The following is a 22,260-nucleotide window of genomic DNA, read 5'->3' on the forward strand; positions in this document are numbered from 1 at the left end:
TTGATTCCAGCTTCCTGCTAACAGATGCCCTATGTGGCAACAGGGGCCGGTCCACTTCTTAGATTGAATTCTGGCCATAGGTTGCATCCCTGGCCCACATGGGGTTGTTGCAGGAATTTGGGAGTCTGCATGAGCAGACAGAAGATCTCAAACTCTCAAATAAATACAAATAAAGGGAGAGAGAGAGCAGAAGCAGCAAGGAAGGAGGAGGAGGGAAGATGAGAAGAAGGAAGAAAGAGAAGAGCAAACCTTCTGGACCATCTTTCAGATTCTAAACACTCTCCAAGTGGCTCAAGTTCACGAGCGAACAGCATCCCACTCACCCTCTCAGGAGCTTGAAGAGCATACAACCCAGCGAGAACCAGTCGGCACTGCTATCATAGGCTGTCCCCTTCTGCAGCACCTCGGGAGCCATGTACCCATGGGTGCCCCTGGGGAGAAGAAAGGGAACATGAGGTTACAGGGCAGGTCCCGCCTGAGGACATCCTGACCATGCAGCAAGCGCAGGCACCATACACAGACAGCAGCAACAGGACACAGGGAACACAAGAGACTCGCTGGGCATCTCTGGGAAACATGGTTCCTTCTGCCCTGTCGGGGAGCGTACAGATGACCTGGGAGCTCAGTGTAAAGTGGTCCACAGCCTGAAGACCATCCCATCTGTGCTCCATCCCCAACTCAACTTCTGCCTCAGACACCAAAACAGTCTACACCCCCTTGGGAGCTTCTGAGACTCATGGGGCTGGGGCCACAGGGGAAAAGAAAGAAGAGGAAGGGCGGGAGTGATAGGCAACCATGCCATGGCACTGGGGGTTCTGTGGGTTGGGGGACATCCACCCCTGCAAGGTGCCACTCCCGTTGTGCACCTGAGCCCAAACACCGTTACAGTGAGGACTGCCTGCTTGGTGACAGCAGGCAACAGGTCCCCAGGGGAGCTCAAGCTCGTGGGTAAAGTGGATCAGGGCAAGAAGGCACATGCTGGGTGTTGAGAGTTGCTCGAGGCCTGAGGACTTAGCATCCAGCAAACGTGAAGACACTTTGTAAAGAGCTGAGAAAAAGTCATTCAGGATGGGCAGTCTCTCTCATGCCATTTGTACACCTGCTGCCACCACCTTGCAGCCCCGCCCCAATGGGTCCTCTCCAGCCCTCGCAGGAGAGCCCGGCATGTTGCGTCACTTCATTCTCAAGAGCCAGAGGTACTTGGAGAAGACCTTTCAAAGATGCAGCCGCGAGGGCTCCCGAGATGGCCATCAGCCGTGCCCATGGCCTCTTCAGCTGTCACCAACTTTCCGTGCTGATGGCACAAATAATGAGGTAGCGCCTCCGTGTCTCAGGAGGTGTGAGGACCGCATGCACACGACTGCAGCTCCACTGGGTCACCTCTGTGTGCTCGGGAACAACAGGAATCCGCACAGGAAACCACCTCGGGTTATGAGCCACCAGTAGCCCCGGTACCAAGTGTCAAGGAGGGACACTGGACATTGAGGAGTGTCTGGGTCTCAGGAGAGCTCCCCCTGGGCAGAATTTAAAGCTGGGAAGGTGTGAGATCATTAAACGACACTGGGAAGGCACCAGGAAGTTGCATGAGGGACATCCTGAGCATTTTAGGGGAAAGGCTTCCTTCTGGAATTATCTAGAAAGAGGCCCTGTGGCTAGTCCGTGGCTTCCCTCAGATCCTTCACACCTGCGGGACAGCTGCCCTATTGCACCCCCTATAGGTGCTGCTCAAACACTGCACTTTCCAGAGACAAAAAAGAACAGCTCTGTGGTTCAAAGCCTCTGTGAATTGCAGTTTAAAAAAAAAAAAAGTGCTAGGCCCTCTAAGAAAATAAATAACCCTGCATGTGAAAGTTAATTCCCCTGGAAGATTAACTCTCATGAACTCACGGCTTCACATTTAGTGAAGACTACACAAGATTGAAGAAATTAGCATACCAAACAGCCATGGCATTAAAAATTCAAACGACTCTCTTAAAAACCCGGCTGATGAACTCCCTGGGAACAGCTTATACAACCACAGGTTCTGGCCTAATAATTATGAAGTGCTAGAAAAATGCTAATGCTTTTATCAGTACCTCCCAGGTTGGGGAGGGAGCGAATAGGAGACAAGAATAGAGTGTTTAAAGACAGGGTGCTGCTTGCTGTGACCGCTGGATCCTGGCTAGAAGAGGCAGGCCTTGACTTCATGCTGCCTCGCTTGTCCGAGCGCTGCAGAGCCACTCCGCTCTGCGGCCATACAGAACGCTGGCCACAGCTCATTTCTTCACCTGGGGTTATGGACAAGGTGCATCCCGGGCAGGGGAGGGCTCTTTCCAAAGCACTGGATGCAGAGACGGCCCGAAGTCCAGGAGGTATGAACGCTGTGTGCAGACCCGTGGAGCTGAGCACAAGATAGAACACACACTGCACGCCCAGGCGTGCTTTCCACCTGGGGGAAGCCTGAGGCCGAGGGGGCAGAGAGTGACACCCGCGTCCAGTCTCCACTCTGCTTTTTCAGAGCATTGAGATCGCTGTCCGCCCCGTGTGTCCATCCTTGTGTCCACAAGCCTAGGTCCAGAGAGTCCTCGGCAGAGCTGCTGTGGGATGCTCAGACATGGCTGCTGCTACTAGCAGCAATTCCATATCTGAGAATTGTGGCCCAGAGTAATCACCTCCACATAATCAGAGGACTAAACGATTTTTTCTCTGATTAAAAAAAAAAAGTTTTATGGGAAAGAGGAAGTCGCTGAAGCACATCTCTCTGTGGTTCAGAATCTTCTTCTATCCCGACGACAACTTCTCAGCCTGGAGACTGAACAGCCCAGTGACCCACTTAGAGTGACCTGGGCAGCAGGAAGCAGGGTCACCATGCTGGCTGCTGAGCAGGTTCAGTCACTCCCCGCAGGCAGCGCTGAAAAACACACCACTCTCATCTCTCCTCCCATGACCTCGGACGCCAAGGGCTCCCCGGGGCAGGCGTCCTCAAGCACTGAGAGTCACCGCTGGTGAGGGACAGACAAGTGGGATGCACGAGGGGCCAGGCCAGTGTCAGGAGAGGAATGGTGACAGCAGAGTTGTGGTGACTTACACGCTCGCGTGCGGCTTCTTCTTGGAGAAGTCACAGGCCAGCCCAAGGTCCGAGATCCTCACATGTCCGTGCTCGTCCAGGAGTATATTTGCGGGCTACACACACAGAGAGAAGAAGGTTGACCTTCAGGGGCTCTGAGGACATCTTGGAGGACAGACACCGAAGGTTCACTCATATGAACCTCACAGCTTCTTAGGGTCACACCCAAGCGGGCACAACACCAACAAACACACTGCTCCTGTGAGCTTTAACAGGGAGTTGCTAAGGCAGACTTTGAAAGGTCCTGCTAGACAGAAAATGAGCTGTGAGGCAGCCCACACCAGGTGGTCACGGTCACGGTCGTTGGGGTTAGGAGCAGTTTACTTTCCTTGCACCCAGAACTACCATGCAACCAGGACACAGTGTCTGCAGACCGTGGGCAGTGAGTCTACCACTCTGATGGCTTACAGAGACCACGAGGACTTCTGAGCATGAAGCCACCAGGCACGGAACAGAAAGAATGTGGCAAGAGCTGTACCATACCAAAGACCCCACCATGACACGCTAACTCTGCTGAAGTGGCCTTGCCATCCTCATAAGTGCAGCCTCAACCCAGGGACCTGGCTAATGACCAGAGGGGATTCTAACCACAATGTATCCGTGAAGATTAGATTTAGCCCACATAATCACGGACAACAAAGCTCTCCTCTGTAATACACGTGGAATTACATTACGGTCGCCTTAATAATATTCTTCTGTGGGAGATCAAGTCTTGTTTTTGTTTGAAATTAAAAAAAAAAGAATAACGGCAGGCTCGTATAAAACTGAAGCATGAATAACCATGAGTGACCAGAATTAAGTTTGAATAGAAATTAAAGAATGCCATTTGCCAACTAAATAGCTTTAGCAAACCAAAACACGGCCTCAAGATGATTAGTGGCCGGTTATAGATGTAAATGACAGTGTGGGACAGTGGCGCTTCACGGGCCCACAGCATACTCTCTCATTCCGCAGCCTGTACACAGGGAAATGAACTGCCGTGATTGAGCCCAAGGCTAATTGTTCATAATTCAATAGACACAGGTTGTCTTCCTCCCAAACGCTCATTTGAAGATATCTTTAGATAATTATTTAAACTTGCAGGAAGTTTTAAAACTCATAAAGCATTTTTTTTTAAACACAAAAATATGCTTAGAACCAAAATGTGATGCTTTAGATTTTTTTTCCTGTTTTTTTGTTTGTTTGTTTGTTTGTTTTGTTTTGTTTTTTTGCTTTAGATTCTTAGAAGGAAATCTTAGGGCGTTAGTATTGTAGCACAGCATGTTAAGTGGTTGCTTGGGATGCCAGGAACCCATCCCAGGCACTTCAGATCCAGCGCCCTGCCAAGGCCCCGGGGAAGGCAGTGGATGACAGCCCAGGGACTTGGGCCCCTACCACCCATATGGGACACCAGGAGGGAGCTCCAGATCCCCTGTTTGGTCTGGCTGAGGCCCAGCTGCTGTGGGCATTTTGGGGGAGTGGCCAGCAGACCGAAGAACTCTCTCGATCCATCTGCCTTTCAAACCAATAAACCTGTTTTTAAAGTCATCTTTCGATCCTTAGAGAGGAATTATCAACTATCACCTGCACATTTCAATTGGCCACTGCAGGTTCATTCCAGAAGAATCTGGAAGTAAGGGGCAAACACAAGCCACTGGAATCTCCCTGCACTATTCTCAAGACCCTGTACAATGTGAAGTTGCAGCTGACCTGTGAATCACTGCCCCTACCTTCAGACTGTGCAAGGTCTTAACTTTATCGGCTTTTAAGTCTTGGAAAACTTCTTACGTTCTTAACATGTTTGTCTTTTAAGTCATTTATTTGAAAGAAAGACAGAGACAAGCAGAAAGAGCACGTAGCAGCACTGCTACCCACTGCTTCACTCTCTTAAAAAGCCAGCAACAGCAATTACTGGGACCTGGGAACACAAACCAGGTCTCCCGTGTTGGTAGCAGGTACCCAGGAGCCATGACCTTGAGCCATGATCACCACCTGCTGCTCCCAGGGTCCATTTGCAGAAGCTTGAGTCAGGAGCTGGAGCCGGGCACTGGACCCAGGTACTCCCATATGGGACTCAGGCATCTCAACAGCCAGACTCTTCACACCTGCTCGTTCACTCCATCCACCTCCAGCTCTTTCACGCCCACGACCAATGCAGATGCTTGGCGAGCATGAACAGAACCACAATCTATTCCAAAATAGTGAACAACGAGCCCTCTCTTCCTCTTCATTAATTAACCAATCACTGTTTTGAACTCAGTGCTAGCACTGCAGCAGGCACTACAATGGACATGGTGGTGTCTGACCTGGCAGGGTCAGACATCGCACAGATGAGGGTTTCGTCAAGGGGCTGTGATGAAGTCACAAGGCACAAGGCCTGTGACAAGGGAGGGAGTGTAGAGGGGGGGCCCATGACGGCAGAGGGGATGACGGGGGGGCCCATGACGGTAGAAGCAACTGCGTGATGACAGAGAGGACATGGAGGGGGCCCCATGATGGCGCAGGGGACATGGCGGGGGGGGGTGCCCCTGTGACATGGAGGAAGCCCTGCACCAGACCACCTCTGTCCTCACTCACCTTCAGATCTCGGTAGACCACGAAGCGATTGTGCATGTGCTCCAACCCCAGGATGATCTCGGTGGCGTAGAAGCGCATCTCCTTCTCGGAAAACACTCCATGCTGCGAGAGGTGATAGTGCAGGTCGCCCCCTGCAAGCGGAGGCGGGCAGTGCACACATCAATCGTGCAGAAACTCTGCTGCTGTCCCCAATGGCCAGAAGGGCGCGGCAGACGCGGGAGGAGGAGGTTCTGCTCCAGCCCCACGCCTGCCTTTGGTTTCCGTAGGCGCACGTCTTACACACCGTGGAGAAAATGCAGGCTCCTGCCAGGCTGCCCTTTCCCTGCCACCAGCTGTGTCTTCCCCAACACTCATACACGTGCAGGGTCACACACGGGTGGCTTTGGCATGTCTGTGAGACCCCGTCATGGTTTTGGATAGATCTGGTTTTAAGTCACTCAAAAACAGGAACAGACTTCAAGGGCACTTAAAAAAACATAGCCCAGGTACCTGAGTAATAAAATGGTCGTTTTCTTTCGGTTTTGGTTACTAAGAACATTTCCAATTTGTAACCATGTCACTTTTCCGTTCTAGGAAAGTGGCACTGCAGCCTTAAACAATGCAGGAAGGCTGAGCTAAGACCTGTCCTAGCCCCCAGTTGGCTGTTCAACACTGGTTTTTAAATACACTTATGTGTTTGGCCTGTATCTTTGCGGGGTTATCTTATTCTTACAAGTGGAGGGCCTGGGGATAAGCTAATTAAAGACCAAGGCCAGCTGCATTCCAGAAACAAATCAAGTTGCACTCTCAGTGGCTTTATGAGAACCTTTTCTGCAGAATCCAGCTTCCTGAGGAGGGGGCGGGACAGGGGGAGAGAGAGGAGGTGGGGAAAGGACTGGGAGGCCCAGGGAGAAGTCACAGTCAACAGTTTTGAATACATCCCAAGAGAAAACTGAATAGTAGAAGGTTTCTTTCCTTGAACTCTGGGGAACCTAATTATTGGGAAGACGCCAAGTGTGTCTGCACACCCTCACCCCCTATCCAATGCACCACTGGCCAAGCCCTTTGGGAATTCAGATCCACACTCACCGTTCATCAGATCCAGGATGAAGCAGAGTTTATCAGGAGTATGGAACGCGTAGGTCATACACACGATGAAAGGACAGTCCTGGAGTGAAAAGATGGAAAGTCCGTAAGACGAGCGAAAGCCACCCTTGTGCAGTTCATCTTACGCCACACTCCGTGTTACAGATACCATAGTGCCCCCCACCGCCACCCCATCTACCCCTTGCCCTGAGTTACAGGGTAACTGCGGAAGTCAAGGCAAAACAGCACTGGTTATTGGGAAAAATGCACAGAGACACGGCACTAGGGAAAAAGTCTGGCCTTGCAGCAAAGACACTGGTTGAGACATCTGCATCCCATGGTGGGTTCCAGATCCAGTCCCTCTTCCGATTCGACCCTCCTGGCTAATGCCAACTCTGGGAAGCAGCAGGTTATGCCTCAAGAATCTGGGTCCTGATCAGCCATGTGGGTGTCCTGGATTGAGTCCCACGCTCCAGATTCTACCTGGCCTAGCCCCAAGTAACTGTTTTTGGGCCACCGGGGAGTGAGCCAGCAGGTGGGAGATGAATCTCCTTGCTCCTCTGTCTTTCAAATGAAGAAATAAAGCTCATTCCACATCAGTGTTAGTCACTGGGGTGGGTGAACTTGATGGTCTACTCTCCATAGGCGTCAGGCATGCGTCGATTCTAACTACAGCCTCTTCTACACACCACAGGCTGTGCCAAAAGGATCCCTGCCCCGCCAGTCCTCTGGGCGGTCAGCAGTTTAACTCTGGATGGTCGGCAACCTGCGTCATGTTCAGTAGCAAAGCTGGGGGAGCCATGCCACAGGGGTAGGGTGTTGTCTGCATGGCTGTATTTGAAACACTGAGAAATCAAATTAGCTCTTGCAAGTGGGAGAAAATAAATAAATCATGGTCAAGGATTTAATAACTCAATTGTAAAAATGTCCATTTTCCTCTAATCCATCTGTAGATTCCACGGGCTCTTCATTTAAAAATGAGCCCTGTCGGGCCGATTCTAAAATTTACAACAAGGCAAACAGTCAAAGAAGTTCATGTATTCCTCGAGATAAACCAGCTGGATAACTTGTAGTGACAGACACCACAACTCACTGTGAGGCAAGATGACTTCAGACAATGTGGAAACAGCCCAAGGACAGACAAGCAGACCAGTAAAACACAATAGAGAATTCGAAACACACACACACACACACTTACTCCACATTCACACAGTCATTTGCCACAAGGTAACACAACAGGGCAGGGTCTTTTCCCTGATACCTGTTACAAGAAAGCCTGAGACTCAACCCCTATCTCACACCTTACTCTACATTCACCTTCAGTGGTTGCAAGCATGAGTGTGAAAGTTTAAACAGTAAAAGATTCTAGAAGGAAATACAACAGAATATCTTCATGATCTTAGGGTAATTAGACATTTGTTAAATATGCCACAAAACGTACCCATAATGGAAACATTGATGAACTTGACTAAAGTGAAATTAAGGATTTCTGTTTATCACACAGCACCAGAAGACAAAGAAACAGACATGCCAGAGGACAGGAAAAGATATTTGCAATCTATACACACAGGAAGGATCCAGAGCTAGAATATATTCAAGAACTCTTATAACTCAGTGAAGAAGAAAAAAATAAACCAGAAAATGGGTACACACAGGGACTTTATAACAGGGCTTTCACACCCAGGAGGATACTAAGTGGCTCACAGAGCTAGAAACAAGATGTACAACCTCAGCTGTCCCCAAAGAAATTGCAAAAACGTTCAAAATTCCGACCATCTGTCAACCAGGAAGAGCAGAGGCTTCTTTCTGAGTTCACACACTCTTGTGAACTAAAAGATTCATGAACCTGAACTTGATTTCCAAACATCTTTCAGAGCAAAACCGCCTCCAGAATAAATTGCAGTTTGTTTCATGGCTACCTAGCTCTCCTGAAGTGTCCTGTCGAGCTGGGTTGAGTGTTTGCTGACTTTAAGACTGATTTTGCCTTAAATGGGTAAAACACGGGCATGATCCTTCTGCTAAAAGCTCCAGTGCCCTTGTGTGGGCGCCATCCCACGTGGGGCTTGCCTGGGTGTCACATGAGCCCTCCCCAGTCTCGTCAGCTGAGCAGAGAAGTGGGCAGACCCACTGCTTAGTGGAGGGGCCAGGGATCTCACCCATCCTGAGCTGGTGACAATACTCACATCACTTTGTGCCCAGAAGGACTTCCACAAGAGATTTTGTAAACATGAGAGGTTTATGGTCCTTCTCACGACAGCATTGAGAAAACAGCTACTGCCTAAAACATCCTTAAAGCTACTTCCTTAAAACATCATGATATTAAGATGAAACATGAATTTTTTTTAAAGACTTCCAATCAGGGTATTTGAGTAGTACGAAGGGGTCTTGATATTGCCTGGTCTCAATTTTTTTAAACACAAGGAAACCAGGGCCCCTGAAAAGGGAAATGACTGGCCTGAGACCACAGGAAGATGTGGCAGTCAGCCAAGTTTCAAACCTGGGGTCCCCAGAAACCAAGTTCTCCTTTCCCGATGCAAATTATGAGCAAGATTAATCTGGCAAGCGAGACTCTTCTTGGACGGGACTCTAGCAAGCTTTTCCGCGTCCTCTTTTTACCGGTGGGCCTCAAACTTGACCTATGAAGACACAGCTACAGTTTCCCATCACTCAGCACCTCATGCCTGGGGCCATGCCAGCACTCCAGCACAGCACAGGTTCGAGTCCTGGTGGCTGCATTTCCAATCCACCTCCTTGATAAGGAGCCTGGGAAAGCAACAGAGCAAGGCATGAGAGCTTGGGCCTCTTGTACCCACTTGGGAGACCCAGTTGGCACTCCAGGTTCCTGGCTCCAACTTAGCCCAGCTACAGTCATTATGGCCATTTGTGGATGAACCAGTGGACGGAATATTTTTCTTTTCTACCTCTCTCCCACCTCCTCCTCTGTAGCTCTATCTTACAAATTAATAAACTAATAGTTAACATGTAAATAAATAAATAAGCAACTCTCCATTGCAAGACCAATGGCTGTCTGAGGAAGTTCAAGGCCACTGGAGGAACTTACTGTTGGTTCCTGCCCAGCCTCCCTAAAGGCAGAGCTCTGTCTCCTGACCTTGGAGGCAGGGAAGGAGACCAGCTGGGCCTCAGGAGGCCGAGCCCATCTTCTTCCTTGTCTGTCATTTTCCTTGTTCCTGACTCTGCTCCAGGACCCCTCCTCCTGCATCCACCCCCTATTCTCCCTTCAGAAGTCCCAAGTGTCTCTGCCCAAGTGAGGATGGGCTCAGTTCTTTCCCCACAATCAGCAATAATCAAATAAGACCTGTCTCCATGGCCACCACGCACGTCCAACCCTGTTGCTCTTTGGGTGGCAGGAAAGCACAGTTACAGGGGTGACACATGGTCACCCTCCAGAACTCACTGCTGCCAATGCCTTTGCTCTAGAGGACCTAAGTCATCAGTGTATGGAGCCCAGGACACGAAGACCCCAACACAGGTCAAGGTCAAGAGCCAGGCAGCAGCTTCCCTAAGGCTGTGATGCAATGGGCTCATCAATGACATTTGTCTTGCCATGCAGAATGCTTTACTTCCAACTGCTGGAAGACAGTTTTCAAGATCCTCATCACTGGCCTAGAAAACTCTTTATGGTCTAGTCTGGCCCCTGTGCATCTCTCAGCAGTTTCATCTTACGATGTCCACTCCCTCCCTTCTCGCACTCATACTGCGTCTTTCTCAATTCTTGATCGAACCTTCCAGGGTTGGGACCCAGGTGTGCACTGGCACATGCCCAGTTGACTTCTGACCCCCCGAGGTGCAATTCACACATGACAGCTTGCCTGCCCCATCTGGTGCCTGCTGAGTCATGCATGCTTTTCTACTCCAACACCTGCTGACAGCCCTGATGATGTCTGCATGGCTGAGATGCTACAGCTACCATCTCCTTTCTCCAAGTCCATGTGGCTCGTAAGGGCAAGAGCCAAAGTCGCACATCCAGGACGCTTGGAGTGAAGCAGACATTATCCCAGCGTTATCGACGTAGTCATCTGTAGTTCAAGGGGCAAGTGACATTTGCAGGTTGGTCTTCCTGGTCAGACAGATAATTAACGTGGTTCTAAAAAAAAGCATGTTCCCCCCTCTCCACCACCATCCAAGATTTACAGAAGGAAACTGAGACCAGTAGAGGGATATAAAATTAGGAATAGTGAGCATTGAGATCTGGGCAGGTGGGGGAACTCTTGCAGTGAAAACAAGGCTATGGTGTAGATGCCATTGCATGTCACACCTGCACCACAGGAAGTTCTGCTGACCTCCACCAACCCAAAGCTTCACCGAAGGAGGGTATTTCACTGTAAGAGCTATGGGAACACCTCTACAAAGTGATCTTAAATGATAAACTGTTTTAAAAACATCATATGGTTTCAGTATCTGAATAAAACAACATAAAATTGATTCTTTCAAATCAGTGCAAAATAGCAGCCCAACCTAACCCATTAGTGAAATGATTCAACTACTCAATGGTATCTCCCACCCCCAAATAAAATCCGTATACAAATGTTACGTGCAAGTTTATAGTTTACAACCACAAAACCTCTATTTCCTATAAGGCATTCTTGGGAAGAAATACACCAACATACAAAGCTTTGCACTAAACTCCAGTATGTTCATGACCACTTTAAAGTTTCTAGTGAGTGTGTCGATGCTTTAAATGAAAGAGGCACAGGAATTTGAGGTGGGAGCCAGACATCAGTGTCAACACACGGATTCCAACACAAGGTGCAGGCCATTTGGCTTCCGGACTCGTTGGTTAGAAACCTGCTCACTCATACAAACACACACACACACACACACACACACACACACACACACACACAAAGGGCCTGGATTGGACATGCTTAGCATGCATCCGTGTATTGGAGGTAGAGGGCAGAGTCCTGAACTAGTTATTAGAGCTAGGAGGTTTTCATTTGTTGCAGTTTCACTATCTGATGTCATTCTTCGGCTTCCAGAGCAAACAGCCCTCCTGGACACACCAAAAACTCACAGGGGGCTCATGTAAATCACAATGCAATGGATGCTGTGGATTAAAAACAAAATGCACAGCATTCAACAGGGACTAGCCAGGGTGCTTGGGGACTCAGACTGGGCTGGCGAGCTTCCCTGGGTTTTAATTCTCTTTGGTTCATTGATTGTGAGCCCCTTTTAAAGTTCTGTTCTTTGGGAGCTGCGGTTGTGACTCAACAGGCTGGTAATTATCCACCCTGTGACATCAGCACCATATAGGTGCCAGTTTGTACACCAGTTGCCTCACTTCCTATCCAGCTCCCTACTTGTGGCCTGGGAAAGTAGGAGAGGACAGTCTAAAGGCTTAGGATCGTGCACCCACACGGGAGATCCATAAGAAGTTCCTGGCTTCAGATCGGCTCAGCACCAGCCATTACAGCCAGTTGCAGAATGAACCAGCAGGTGGAAAATCTTTCTCTCTGTCACTTTTCTGTGCAAACCTGCCTTTCAGGAGACATAAATAAATCTAAGAAAAGAAAAAGAGAGGAATGGAGGGAAGGGTAAGGAGGGAGGGAAGACGGAAGGAAAAAGGACACAAGGGGAAAAAGTTTGCACAAACATTGTGCTCAAGATGATCACTTAACACATTAAACAAAAGGTAATGAATAAAAAAAAAAAAACCAAAAGGTAATGAGCAGAAATAAGGTGCTGGGCAATGGAAGTGACTGACGTCCTCACTGTTTGAGCCCACAGCAAGTGCTGAGGTGAAGGAGAAATCCCTCTCCAATAAACGCTGACCGGGGACAGGCCAAAAGGCCAAGGCCAAGTACATGGTCGCCAGCTGCTTCCCCTCTCTGCTCAGAGAGAGAAGCTACTATGCTCATTCACTTCCTTCTCTGGACCAGGTCTTCTGCACTTGACTACCTTCATGCCATCTTCCCCCTTAAGGTTATTTTCTGCCAGCTCTGCTACCACAGTCTGCAAAGTCAAGGGTCAAGGACAAACAGGCACTGAAGGGTCCGCCATGGGCGTTTATAAGAAAAGCTGCCTAACTTCCCAAATCAAACAAGAGACAATGTCGCCCTTCTAATCCAATCAGCACCTGGCTGGGTCCCATAACCAGCCATGAAAAAAGAAAGAAAAGTACCTTACCATCCAACAAGCAAATTCCAAAAAGCCATCCAGGGAACTGGATACTTACTCCTGTACTGACCAGCGACAACATAATCCTCTCGTTTAAGGCTAATGTTTCTCCTTGCTTCATCTTGATCCTCTTCTTATCTAAGCATTTCATTGCATACCTAGAAACGCAAATATGATGGATGAAAAGAAAAATCTATACTGCAAATACATCTAAGCGGATTAAAGTTATGTGCAGGACACCGGGGAAGGTTTCTAAAGACATAGACCATGCCGGGAAGAAATAATGTGGCACCCTATGCCAAAGACCACCTTCATTTTGCATGCTGTTATGGGGGAGGGGAAGAGGCAGAAGCGGCCAATATTTAAAATATTTCCAGCGCTACATGGCAAGAGATCTGAGTTAAATAAAGTAAACGGATAGAAGCAGTTCCTGTGAAATACATTTTGCATGCATTGCCTCTGGATTGGGATCTGGGGAGAGAGTATGTAGCAGCACATCCATCGGTGGTCAAATGCATACAGCAACATACGACTATAAGATAGCGATGCTCCAACAAAATGGGAAGGGAAGGTAGGCATTCCAAAGAAACGCTCTACAACTCCATTTGTTTTTCCTCTTAATCTTTATGACAATATTTCAAACAATACAAAAGACAGTGAAACCGTCTGTCATGTTTGATCAATGCTACACTGAGAAGACCACAACGTTGAGCTGACAACCTGAAATTCTGAAAAACTGGAACACACTCACAATTGAGGAAACACAGATGAGCCATTTGGCATGCTCTGCTATCAAAGATTAGAGAAAACAGGAAGCTTCCTTGAGCAGATGACAGAAGGCTGGAAGGGAATTTGGGCAAAGTGGCTTTGACAAGTGTTTCAGGGATGGAAAATGTGTGTGAGACTCTCGGGTCCCACTTGACAGCTATCACGTGTGCAATGTGGACTGCTTAGGAGGGCAGAGAAACCCCATGGAGTCCTTCTTTAAAGACAAGAGGCACATGCACCAAGTTGATCACATCCTCTGTTTTTTTCCTGTAGTTCACACAACCAATCAGTGAACAAAGACACCAATTTGCTTGGTTATAGAGTAGGTGTTTTCCACATGCCCATATTTGTATACGAGAGAACACAGTCTAGGGGCTGCCTGGACAGCCACTGAGGCAGCTCACTAGGAGGCTCGCCAGGACTGAGTGTGTAGCTACTGAGTTCACAAAGGTCACCATGAGCATCTGGTCTGGTCATGAGGTCATCCACACGGCCCACGCTGTAGCCCCAGGTTCTCATTCCTGGCTCCAATTCCTACTGATAGGGACCTTGGGAGGCAGCAGTGACAGCTTGGGTAACTGGGTTCCTGCCATCCAGGTGGGAAATCTAGATTGAACTCCTAGAGTGGCTTCAGTCGCTGTCCAGCCCCAGGCAGGTCCGGCTACTAGAAGACTAAATCAGCAGAAGGGAGTCCTTTCTCTCTGCCTCTCAGATGATGATGATGATAACAGTCCACTGAGTATGTACATAATGGAGATCTTTTTATGGGAAAGACACTAAAATTTTAAAGAATTCTATGTTGTTGGGTTGTTTCCACCCACCCCCCCAAAAAATTTCATTTGACTTTATTCTGTGATTCCCCCACAATTCTGAAAGCCAGAAGCCTGGAAGCCAATCTGGGTCTCCCATGAAAGTGGCAGGGACACAAGGTCTTGGGTATCACCTGAAACCTCCCAGGGTGTGTGCATTAGCAGGAAGCTGGACTGGAAACAGAGACAAGTTTCAAAGCAGGTACTCCAACACCAGGAGCATGCATCCTACACAATGTCTTAACTGTAGAATCAAACTCTTGCCCCCTCTAAGTACATATTTTTAAAAGATTTATTTATTTTTCTTGGAAAGATAGACTCACAGAGAGGAGGAGAGACAGAGATAAAAGATCCTCCATCCGCTGGTTCACTCCCCAAGTGCCACAATGGTGGGAGCTGAGATGATCCAAAGCTAGGAGCCTTTTCTGGATCTCCCACATGGGTACAGGTTCCCAAGGCTTTGTGCCATCCTCTACTGCTTTCCCAGGCCAGAAGCAGGGAGCTGGGTAGGAAGTGGAGCAGTTGGGACATGAACTGGCACCCAAATTGGATTCCAGTGTGTGCAAGGTAAGGATGTTAGTTGCTGAGCCTGTTGAAGCGCTGTGTCTCCCAAAACCACAGGTGAGTTCTTGACTGCCCAGTCGGAGAATTTCTTGCAGCATGATCTGCCGTGGTTGTCAGAAATCACTTCCTGTTTATCTCTGGGTTCTTGGCCCTGAACCAAGGTGGGTACCAACACATGCTCACTGTATGACTTCCCATGTAGCTTGCAGCTTTATGGGACTCAGTCACCCTGTTTAGCAAAATACAGCAAGGTCATAGACTTCTAACGTGCCTATACAGGGATTTCGCTGAATGCAAATGTTTAAAAAAAAAATTCCTCTTAGCATTTCTAGCAAAATCTATGAGCATATGGGGACTTACATTTTTCCTGTGTCTGCTTTCCTGCAACCGTAGACTTCACCAAATCCTCCTCGTCCAATAATCCTATGGACACTGAAATCATTCATGGTCAACTGCGGGTTCAAAATATAAAAGGAAACAAGTCAACCACGTAGATGTATATTGCCGTGAAGAGTTTTCTTAGGAAACACATATAGTAACTGTAATAGCAGCTCTGATACAGCGATCTGGCCCATTCAGGACTTAACAGAGTCCTTAAACTGAAGAATGAGCTATAAGGGGTGCTCAGAAAATGCACGATAAATGTGTATTACAAAAACATTGTGCATGGATTTCAATAGTTTGGGCACCCAAATAGATCTAACTTCTAGTTCCACCATCCATAGACTTTCTCTGAAGAATCTTCTCATGGGCAGGGGTGGCAGAATCGCCCACAGCCTCCTTCTGTCCTACCTGCAGGCTAAATGAGCCCTTGCACGCAGGAGAATGAGGGCACTGAGTGAGCCGGCTATTTTCCCACTCTGATAAATCCTAGACTTTAAGACGAGGCTCTTCTTTCCCATCTGCCTTCATCCCCCAAGGGTCAAAATGCCAAGTGGCCTCAGCCACTCTGGAGCCTGAGGCTTGGACACAACCCAAGCAGCCACGGTGGCAGGAAGGGGAGAAGCCATGGCAGGGACGGGCATGTTCTGCTGGTCACGTGGCATAGCAGCGGGAAGCCCGGCAGGTGCAGGCTCTTCATATATTTTTATTAGTAGTAGTAGTTCTGATAACCACAGCAAAGGGGAGACAACATGGCTGGACATGTGAGCATGAAACAAGACTGTCTGGGAACAAGAACATAAAGGGGTTTCATTCATTGTCAACAGTGTCCCAGGGAGCAGTTTTCATGGCACTAAACAGTACACAGGCAGATAGCCCATCCCACGTTCATGGTGATAGGCTGTTGGACAGACAGCAAATGCCAAGTTGTTCTGGCAGATTAAGGATGGGACTGTTTGGGGGCTGCCCCAGCAAACCCTCACACCATCGCACTTGCCCTACCTCTGCCTGGACAGGACCCCTGGACTGCACATTTGACACCCCGAGATAGGATTAAGGGGTCTGCAATGGAGCAGGAGTCAGGAGGAAAGTCTAGATTTTTAAAAAATGTATTATTCCCTTGGGCTTCTAAATCCTGCTAGGTAAGAGGACAGAAAAGTGGTGGTCAGTACTACTACTACTACTACTAATAATAATAGTGATGATGATAAATACTTCTCTTCCAACAGTACTTTTCAAAGTTAAAAAAAAAATTCTTTAAGAAAACAACAACTCAGGGCTGGTGCTGTGGCTCAACAGGCGATTCCTCCACCTGCACTGGTTCATATCCTGGCTGCTCCATTTGCCACCCGGCTCCCTGTTAATGTGACTGGGAAAACAGAAGAGGACTCTGGGGCCCTACACCCAGGTGGGAGACCAGAAAAACTGAGGCTCCTGATTTCAGATCAGCTCAGGTCCGGCAGTAGTGGGGAGTGAACCAGTGGGTGGATCTTTCTCTCTGACCCTCCTTCTCTATGTAAATCTGCCTAATAAAAGCCAATTTTAACAAAACTCGTTGATTCTTCTGCCCAACTGCAAGCCCATATAAAGGGAGACAGCCAAAGTTAATAGAAGCTGCACCCAGACCTGCACCTTCTCAAACAGAGAAGGGGGAAGTTGAGTGTGGTGGCTACGACGCTACTTGTGACCCCAAGTCCCATGTCAGAATGCTAGGTTCAAACCCTGGCTCCAGCCAACACCTGGCTGCCATGGCATTTGGAACCAACAATGGAAGACTGACTCTCTCTGCCTCTCAATTAAAATTATAAACAAATGCAAAAAATTAAAATTAAAAACAAATGCAAATTTTAAAAAAAATTCAATACAATAAAAGCAAAAGGAAGATTGTGCCTTTGGTTTATTGACAGTGATGCTGAACGATAATGAGGAACTAAGGAATTGTGTCCTCAGAAAGGGACCTGTATCAGGGGGTGTCTTTTGTCATTCTCAAAATAATAAAGTGGAAGGGGAAGCCCTGGTCCCCTGGATGAGGCCACCACTTTGTTACCTCCAATCCTTATTACAAATCCAATCACATAACAAAAAAAAAGAAAGGACTTGTCATAAATGGTAGCAGTTACGTGAGCAGGAGACCTTTTTGTTACTGTTTTTGTGGAAGGGTCAATCTCTCCTTAAAATACTCCTTCTTACATAAATAAGCACATTCTTCTATGAATATGAAGAGAGTCAAAAAAACTCAAACTGTTTACAGATGATCAGGGGAGAATGGGTTTTTAAGACATGGAACTCTAAGAATGACATCTGCTGGGAGCGAGCCCTTGGGGAGTAAACCACGGAACGAAGTATTTTCTCACGAGGTGAGGCCAGAGCAAGTTTCCATTAAAAAAAAAAAAAAGAAAGCATAAAAGAAAGAAATGGATAGATAATACTCACATGGATATTTAATTCTACGTTTTTCCACTGACAAAATCTAGTGAACTTGTCGCTAAAAAAGAACATCCATCATTACTGAAAAGTTTAAACATCATAGCTTCTGATACAACAAAATCATCAGATAAACAATGTCTATATCCCACGTGCTGCTTCTCAAATGGAGTATAAGTTTTCTTAAACCCTGTGGTGTGAAGCATTTGTCGGCATCCTTGGCTTCACATACGACTGAAATGAATGATGTTCTTTTTCTCCCATAACTGATGCAGATAGGGGAACATTTTTTTACTGGAATCGGCACCGTCCAATGGGCCACATGTGTAATTTAAGTTTCATTACATGTTCGCTGCCAACCAGGGTATTCAAACAATCATCTCTCTAACATGCAATTAACACGAAATCACGAATAGGGCATGTGGCATGCCTTTGCCTTTGATGACCCTGGAAACTGGTGTGCCTTCCTTAGAGCACATTTTCATTTAACCCCTCACCGTTCAAGTGCTCCGATAGATGCGTCTGCTAGTGGCTACCATATGACCCAGCACAGCTTGAGAACACACACACAAATTAATGTTTCCAAATTACTATCAGGGGAGCACAGACTTTGAGGCACCCTCACCAACTCCCCACCTGGGCAATTCTCTGATTCACATAGACTATGAGACCTATTTTATAGCAAAGAAGACCAAGGCATCAGAAAGTGAAACGGCCGAAGCCACATGGTGAGAGAGTGGGGGGGTGTCCCGATGTGAACCCACAACGATGGGCTGGCTCCAGGTCCTATTGTTAATCAGGACCGGGTGTCGCCTCTCAGAGATGCAAACAGAGGAAGACAGAAGCCAGGGGCCACGATACCAGGATGCGAGAAGTCATGTTGTGCAGGTGCTTCGGGATGCTGTAAGTCAGGCTGTGTGGATGTGTTTGGAGGTTCACACGGCTACTGGCTGCCTTCTCCCAACAAGTGAGAAAAATGTCTACCCCAAATCTATTCAATAAGAATTAATGCAAACGACTTTTTCATGAATGAACAACATACTTGTAAAAAATTTTTTTTTATTTTCTTTTTCAAAGAAGCGTGTCCCAGCTTGATTAGTTAAAAACAGAGAGAGTTTTTGGTGCTGGCTGGATCTCATCTGGCCCCAGGCACAATTCCCTACAGAGATGAGGGATTCAGGACTTTCAGAGCAAGAAAGAGGAAGAGAAATGGAGGGAGGGAGAGAGGGAGTTCGTCTTTACTAGAACAAATTCCAGATATCAACAGGGTCCTGAGCGAGTGTCTAAAGCATCCAAATATCACAGTTCCCTAAGGGGACCACTTCATATGCCTTTTAAGAAATAAGGAACTGTTTTTTACAGATATTTTTGAGGCTATTCATCAAAATGAAAGTCAACGGCAGAATTCTTTGTAATTACATAACAACTCTTTCCAATGAATATGAGGGGACTTTCACAGGGTGTTTCACTGGGGCTGGTTTCGTGGCCCAGTAGGTAAAGCTGACATCTGCAATGCCAGCATCCTGTAAGGACACTGGTTCGAGTCCTGCTGCTCCACTTCAATCCAGCTCCCTGCCAATGGCTTAGGAAAGCATCACAGGAGGGCCCAAATGAGTCCTTGCTAATCCACATAGGAGACCTAGATGAAGCTCTTGGTTTTTTGTCTTCGGACTGGCCTAGCCCTGACTGTTGCAACCATCTGGGAGAGTGAACCAGCAGATGAAAGGTTCCTAACTCTTTCAAATAAACAAGTAAATCTTCAAAAATATAAAGCATGTTTCACTGATTCACTGACATCCTGATAAGGTTGGCCAAACCGCCATTACATCTGGTGAGTTTCTGAGAGTTGTTTCGGTTCTTAACACTTGGTGCGTGCTAACGACCCACCCCTATCTGGGCATCCTCTGCTTTCATGAGCCCAGGACTGAGGTCTCTGAGAGATCCACATGGTTCACAGGCTTACTCACTCTCGCCAGCTCTGTGGCAAGGAGCTGCCAAGAGGGGCTGGTGACCTCACACATCTTACGGCGTGCTGAGGAGGGCTCACAAGCCAGGAAGAGAGATGTGGCCATGCATTTTGCCACCGCTAGGCATGGACAAGCTTCTCTTTAGGAAAGACAGAGTGTGCAGGGCTCACATGGGACGGGTGGCTTGAGCACTAACTAGTTTTAATCAATGGTGACCAGACGGGAAACACCTTTGCAAGGCAGGGCAAGAGCCCAGAGCTGTCTTAAGGACCCTGGGGCCCAGGATTACTTGGCAGGTGGAGGAGGTTCCTGCTTTGGTCTTGGTGTTACTGCTGACCAACTGAAGTTCACTGCCCAATGAGGTTTACACCAGAGAAGCAAAAGGCCCCCACCGAAACTCCTGATGCCCAAGGCTACAAGACGTGTGCTTTCCTAAACTCAAGAGTCCAAGCTCATGACTGGACAATGCATTTTCTTTTTCAGATTTGAAGATATATTAACACAGAAGCCACAAAGTTATACTAGTTAACATGCTGACTCTGAGAAGAATGTATCTACGGACAACTGCCAACTTTTTCGAGAAATCCCGCATGCACCCTTGCCTGAAATGCAAACAAGTGTCTTGTGTTTCCTGAGAGGACAGGAAGTGGTGAGCTCAGTGAGGGAGACCTGCTCTGTGTGTTAGATGGGGGTGAGTGAGAGGTAGCACCCCACATTTGGAAAGCCCTCTGCCCTACTTTGACTCACCACCACAGCTTCCTCCACCCCACTCCCTTTGGTCACATAAAAATCAAATTTGAGTTGGGAAAAGATCAGGTTTTAGAGCCAACAGTAAATGGGGAGATTGCCCAGGCCTTCACCCCACATCTTCACACTGGATCCTGCTGCTACATGGAAGATTATAACCTTCCAGGACCAACACTGGTATCCCAGGGGTACCTCCACTCCAGGAGCAAAACATCAGTTTAACTCTCATATAGTCACCATGCAGCTTTATTTAAAAAAAAAAAAAAAAGCTTTAATTGTGTGAACATGTGAAGGAAAAAACTGTAGGAAACTCAGTGCAAGTTGCAATAAATGCAATTTATTCTTGCATTCTTGTAGTACTATAATCCAGTGTAACGAGACAAAAGCCTCACGTGCAGAGATTAGTCAAGTTGATGGAGGGAGGTGCGGAGTTAGACCGGGGTTTACAAAGTTAGGTTTCAATAGCAGGTGCATTATCACAGACACACATACTCAAAGACCTGGAGAAATGGCTGCCAGTGTCTTTCTAGAAAAAGCCCAAGAGCTAATTTTTTATTTTTTTTTTCCAGGCATCACAGGCAAACTTCAGAAGAGCATGTGACAAACAGGCTCTTAGTCTCAGCAACAAAGAGGGGCAGGATGACGTCTGCAGACACAAACAGAACTTGTGGCCTCTGCCCTTCAATTCTATTGCTATGCAGAGAATCAAGTTCAGCCCTGTCTCAGCTTTAGAAGACAGGATTTTCAAAAACCAAACAAAAAGATCAGATAAATTAGGCATGTTTGCAGTAGCAAAGGTCTCTGGGAAGTTACTTTTAAAATTGAGGTTTCCCCAGCCTATTTAAATGTTAGCCCCTTCAAAGAACTGAAAGTTGATACAAGTACAGTCCCTGAAGTTACAAGGTGGATCCTGGAGCAGATGGTGTGGCCCAAAGACTGGCCCAAAGTCTGGCACATGGTACATGACCCATAATTACTTGCTGAATGAAGAAATGAATGCCCATGTTAATGACAGCTCCTGTTTGGGTAAAACCGAGGTACATAATACAAGATTTCACAGAAGTAGACATATAGATGGATCACGTTCCATACCTTTCCATAAACTTCTGAAAAATGTTGCCTCGAAGACTTTCACAGATTTCTTCTATATATGGCTGGCAGGGATGGAAAAGAAACCCCACATACGTAAACAGGAACATAGTAAAGTGAAAAACTCAGGCCACGGAGTTCCCAACTGCACACTCCCTCAGCTTGGCGCCCTAGCACTCGCTCCTCTGGCTCCTGCCCAGGACCTGCTAGAGGATGTGTCATTTGACAACTACCCGGGACTGTTGGATTTCAGAGTCGAAGACAGGTCAACCCTGTGGGCCACAGCATCTCTTCTGCCCAGTGGATCTTTACATTCTTTTTTAAAAATTATTTTACTTATTCAAAAGGCAGAGTGACACAGAGAAAGAGGGAGAGAGACAAAAGGATCTTCCACCTCCTAGTACATTCTCAAAATGGCTGCAGGGGCTAGAGCTGGCTGGGTCAGGCTGAAGCCAGGAGTCGGGAACACCAATTGAGTTTCGTTCATAGACTTGGGCCATCTTTCTGCTTTCCCAAGAGTACTAGCAGGAAGCTGGACTGGAAGCAGAGCAGCCCACACTTTACTACGGGATGCTGCTGTCACAGGTGGTGGCTTATATCTGTGCACAACGCCAGCCCACCACCTTGAATTTCTAGATGTTTGTTG

General features: G+C 47.5%; 1 protein-coding gene across 1 annotated transcript in view; it reads right to left on the reverse strand.

Annotated features, from left to right (window-relative positions):
* The window catches only part of GRK3 (G protein-coupled receptor kinase 3), a 108,094-nt gene that overhangs the window by 20,504 nt on the left and 65,330 nt on the right, over nt 1-22,260 (reverse strand). Inside the window, exons 6-13 of the mRNA XM_041003887.1 lie at nt 21,618-21,679; nt 17,821-17,872; nt 15,367-15,458; nt 12,924-13,023; nt 6,731-6,809; nt 5,663-5,793; nt 3,068-3,162; nt 324-431 (exon numbers count right to left, since the gene is read on the reverse strand). Of these exons, the coding sequence (XP_040859821.1) occupies nt 324-431; nt 3,068-3,162; nt 5,663-5,793; nt 6,731-6,809; nt 12,924-13,023; nt 15,367-15,458; nt 17,821-17,872; nt 21,618-21,679 (719 nt within the window). The remainder of the gene's footprint in view (nt 1-323; nt 432-3,067; nt 3,163-5,662; nt 5,794-6,730; nt 6,810-12,923; nt 13,024-15,366; nt 15,459-17,820; nt 17,873-21,617; nt 21,680-22,260) is intronic.

This window comes from Ochotona curzoniae, unplaced genomic scaffold, assembly GCF_017591425.1.
Source record: "Ochotona curzoniae isolate NIBS_2020 unplaced genomic scaffold, NIBS_Ocur_1.0 scaffold_274, whole genome shotgun sequence".
NCBI classification, from domain to species: Eukaryota; Metazoa; Chordata; class Mammalia; order Lagomorpha; family Ochotonidae; genus Ochotona; species Ochotona curzoniae.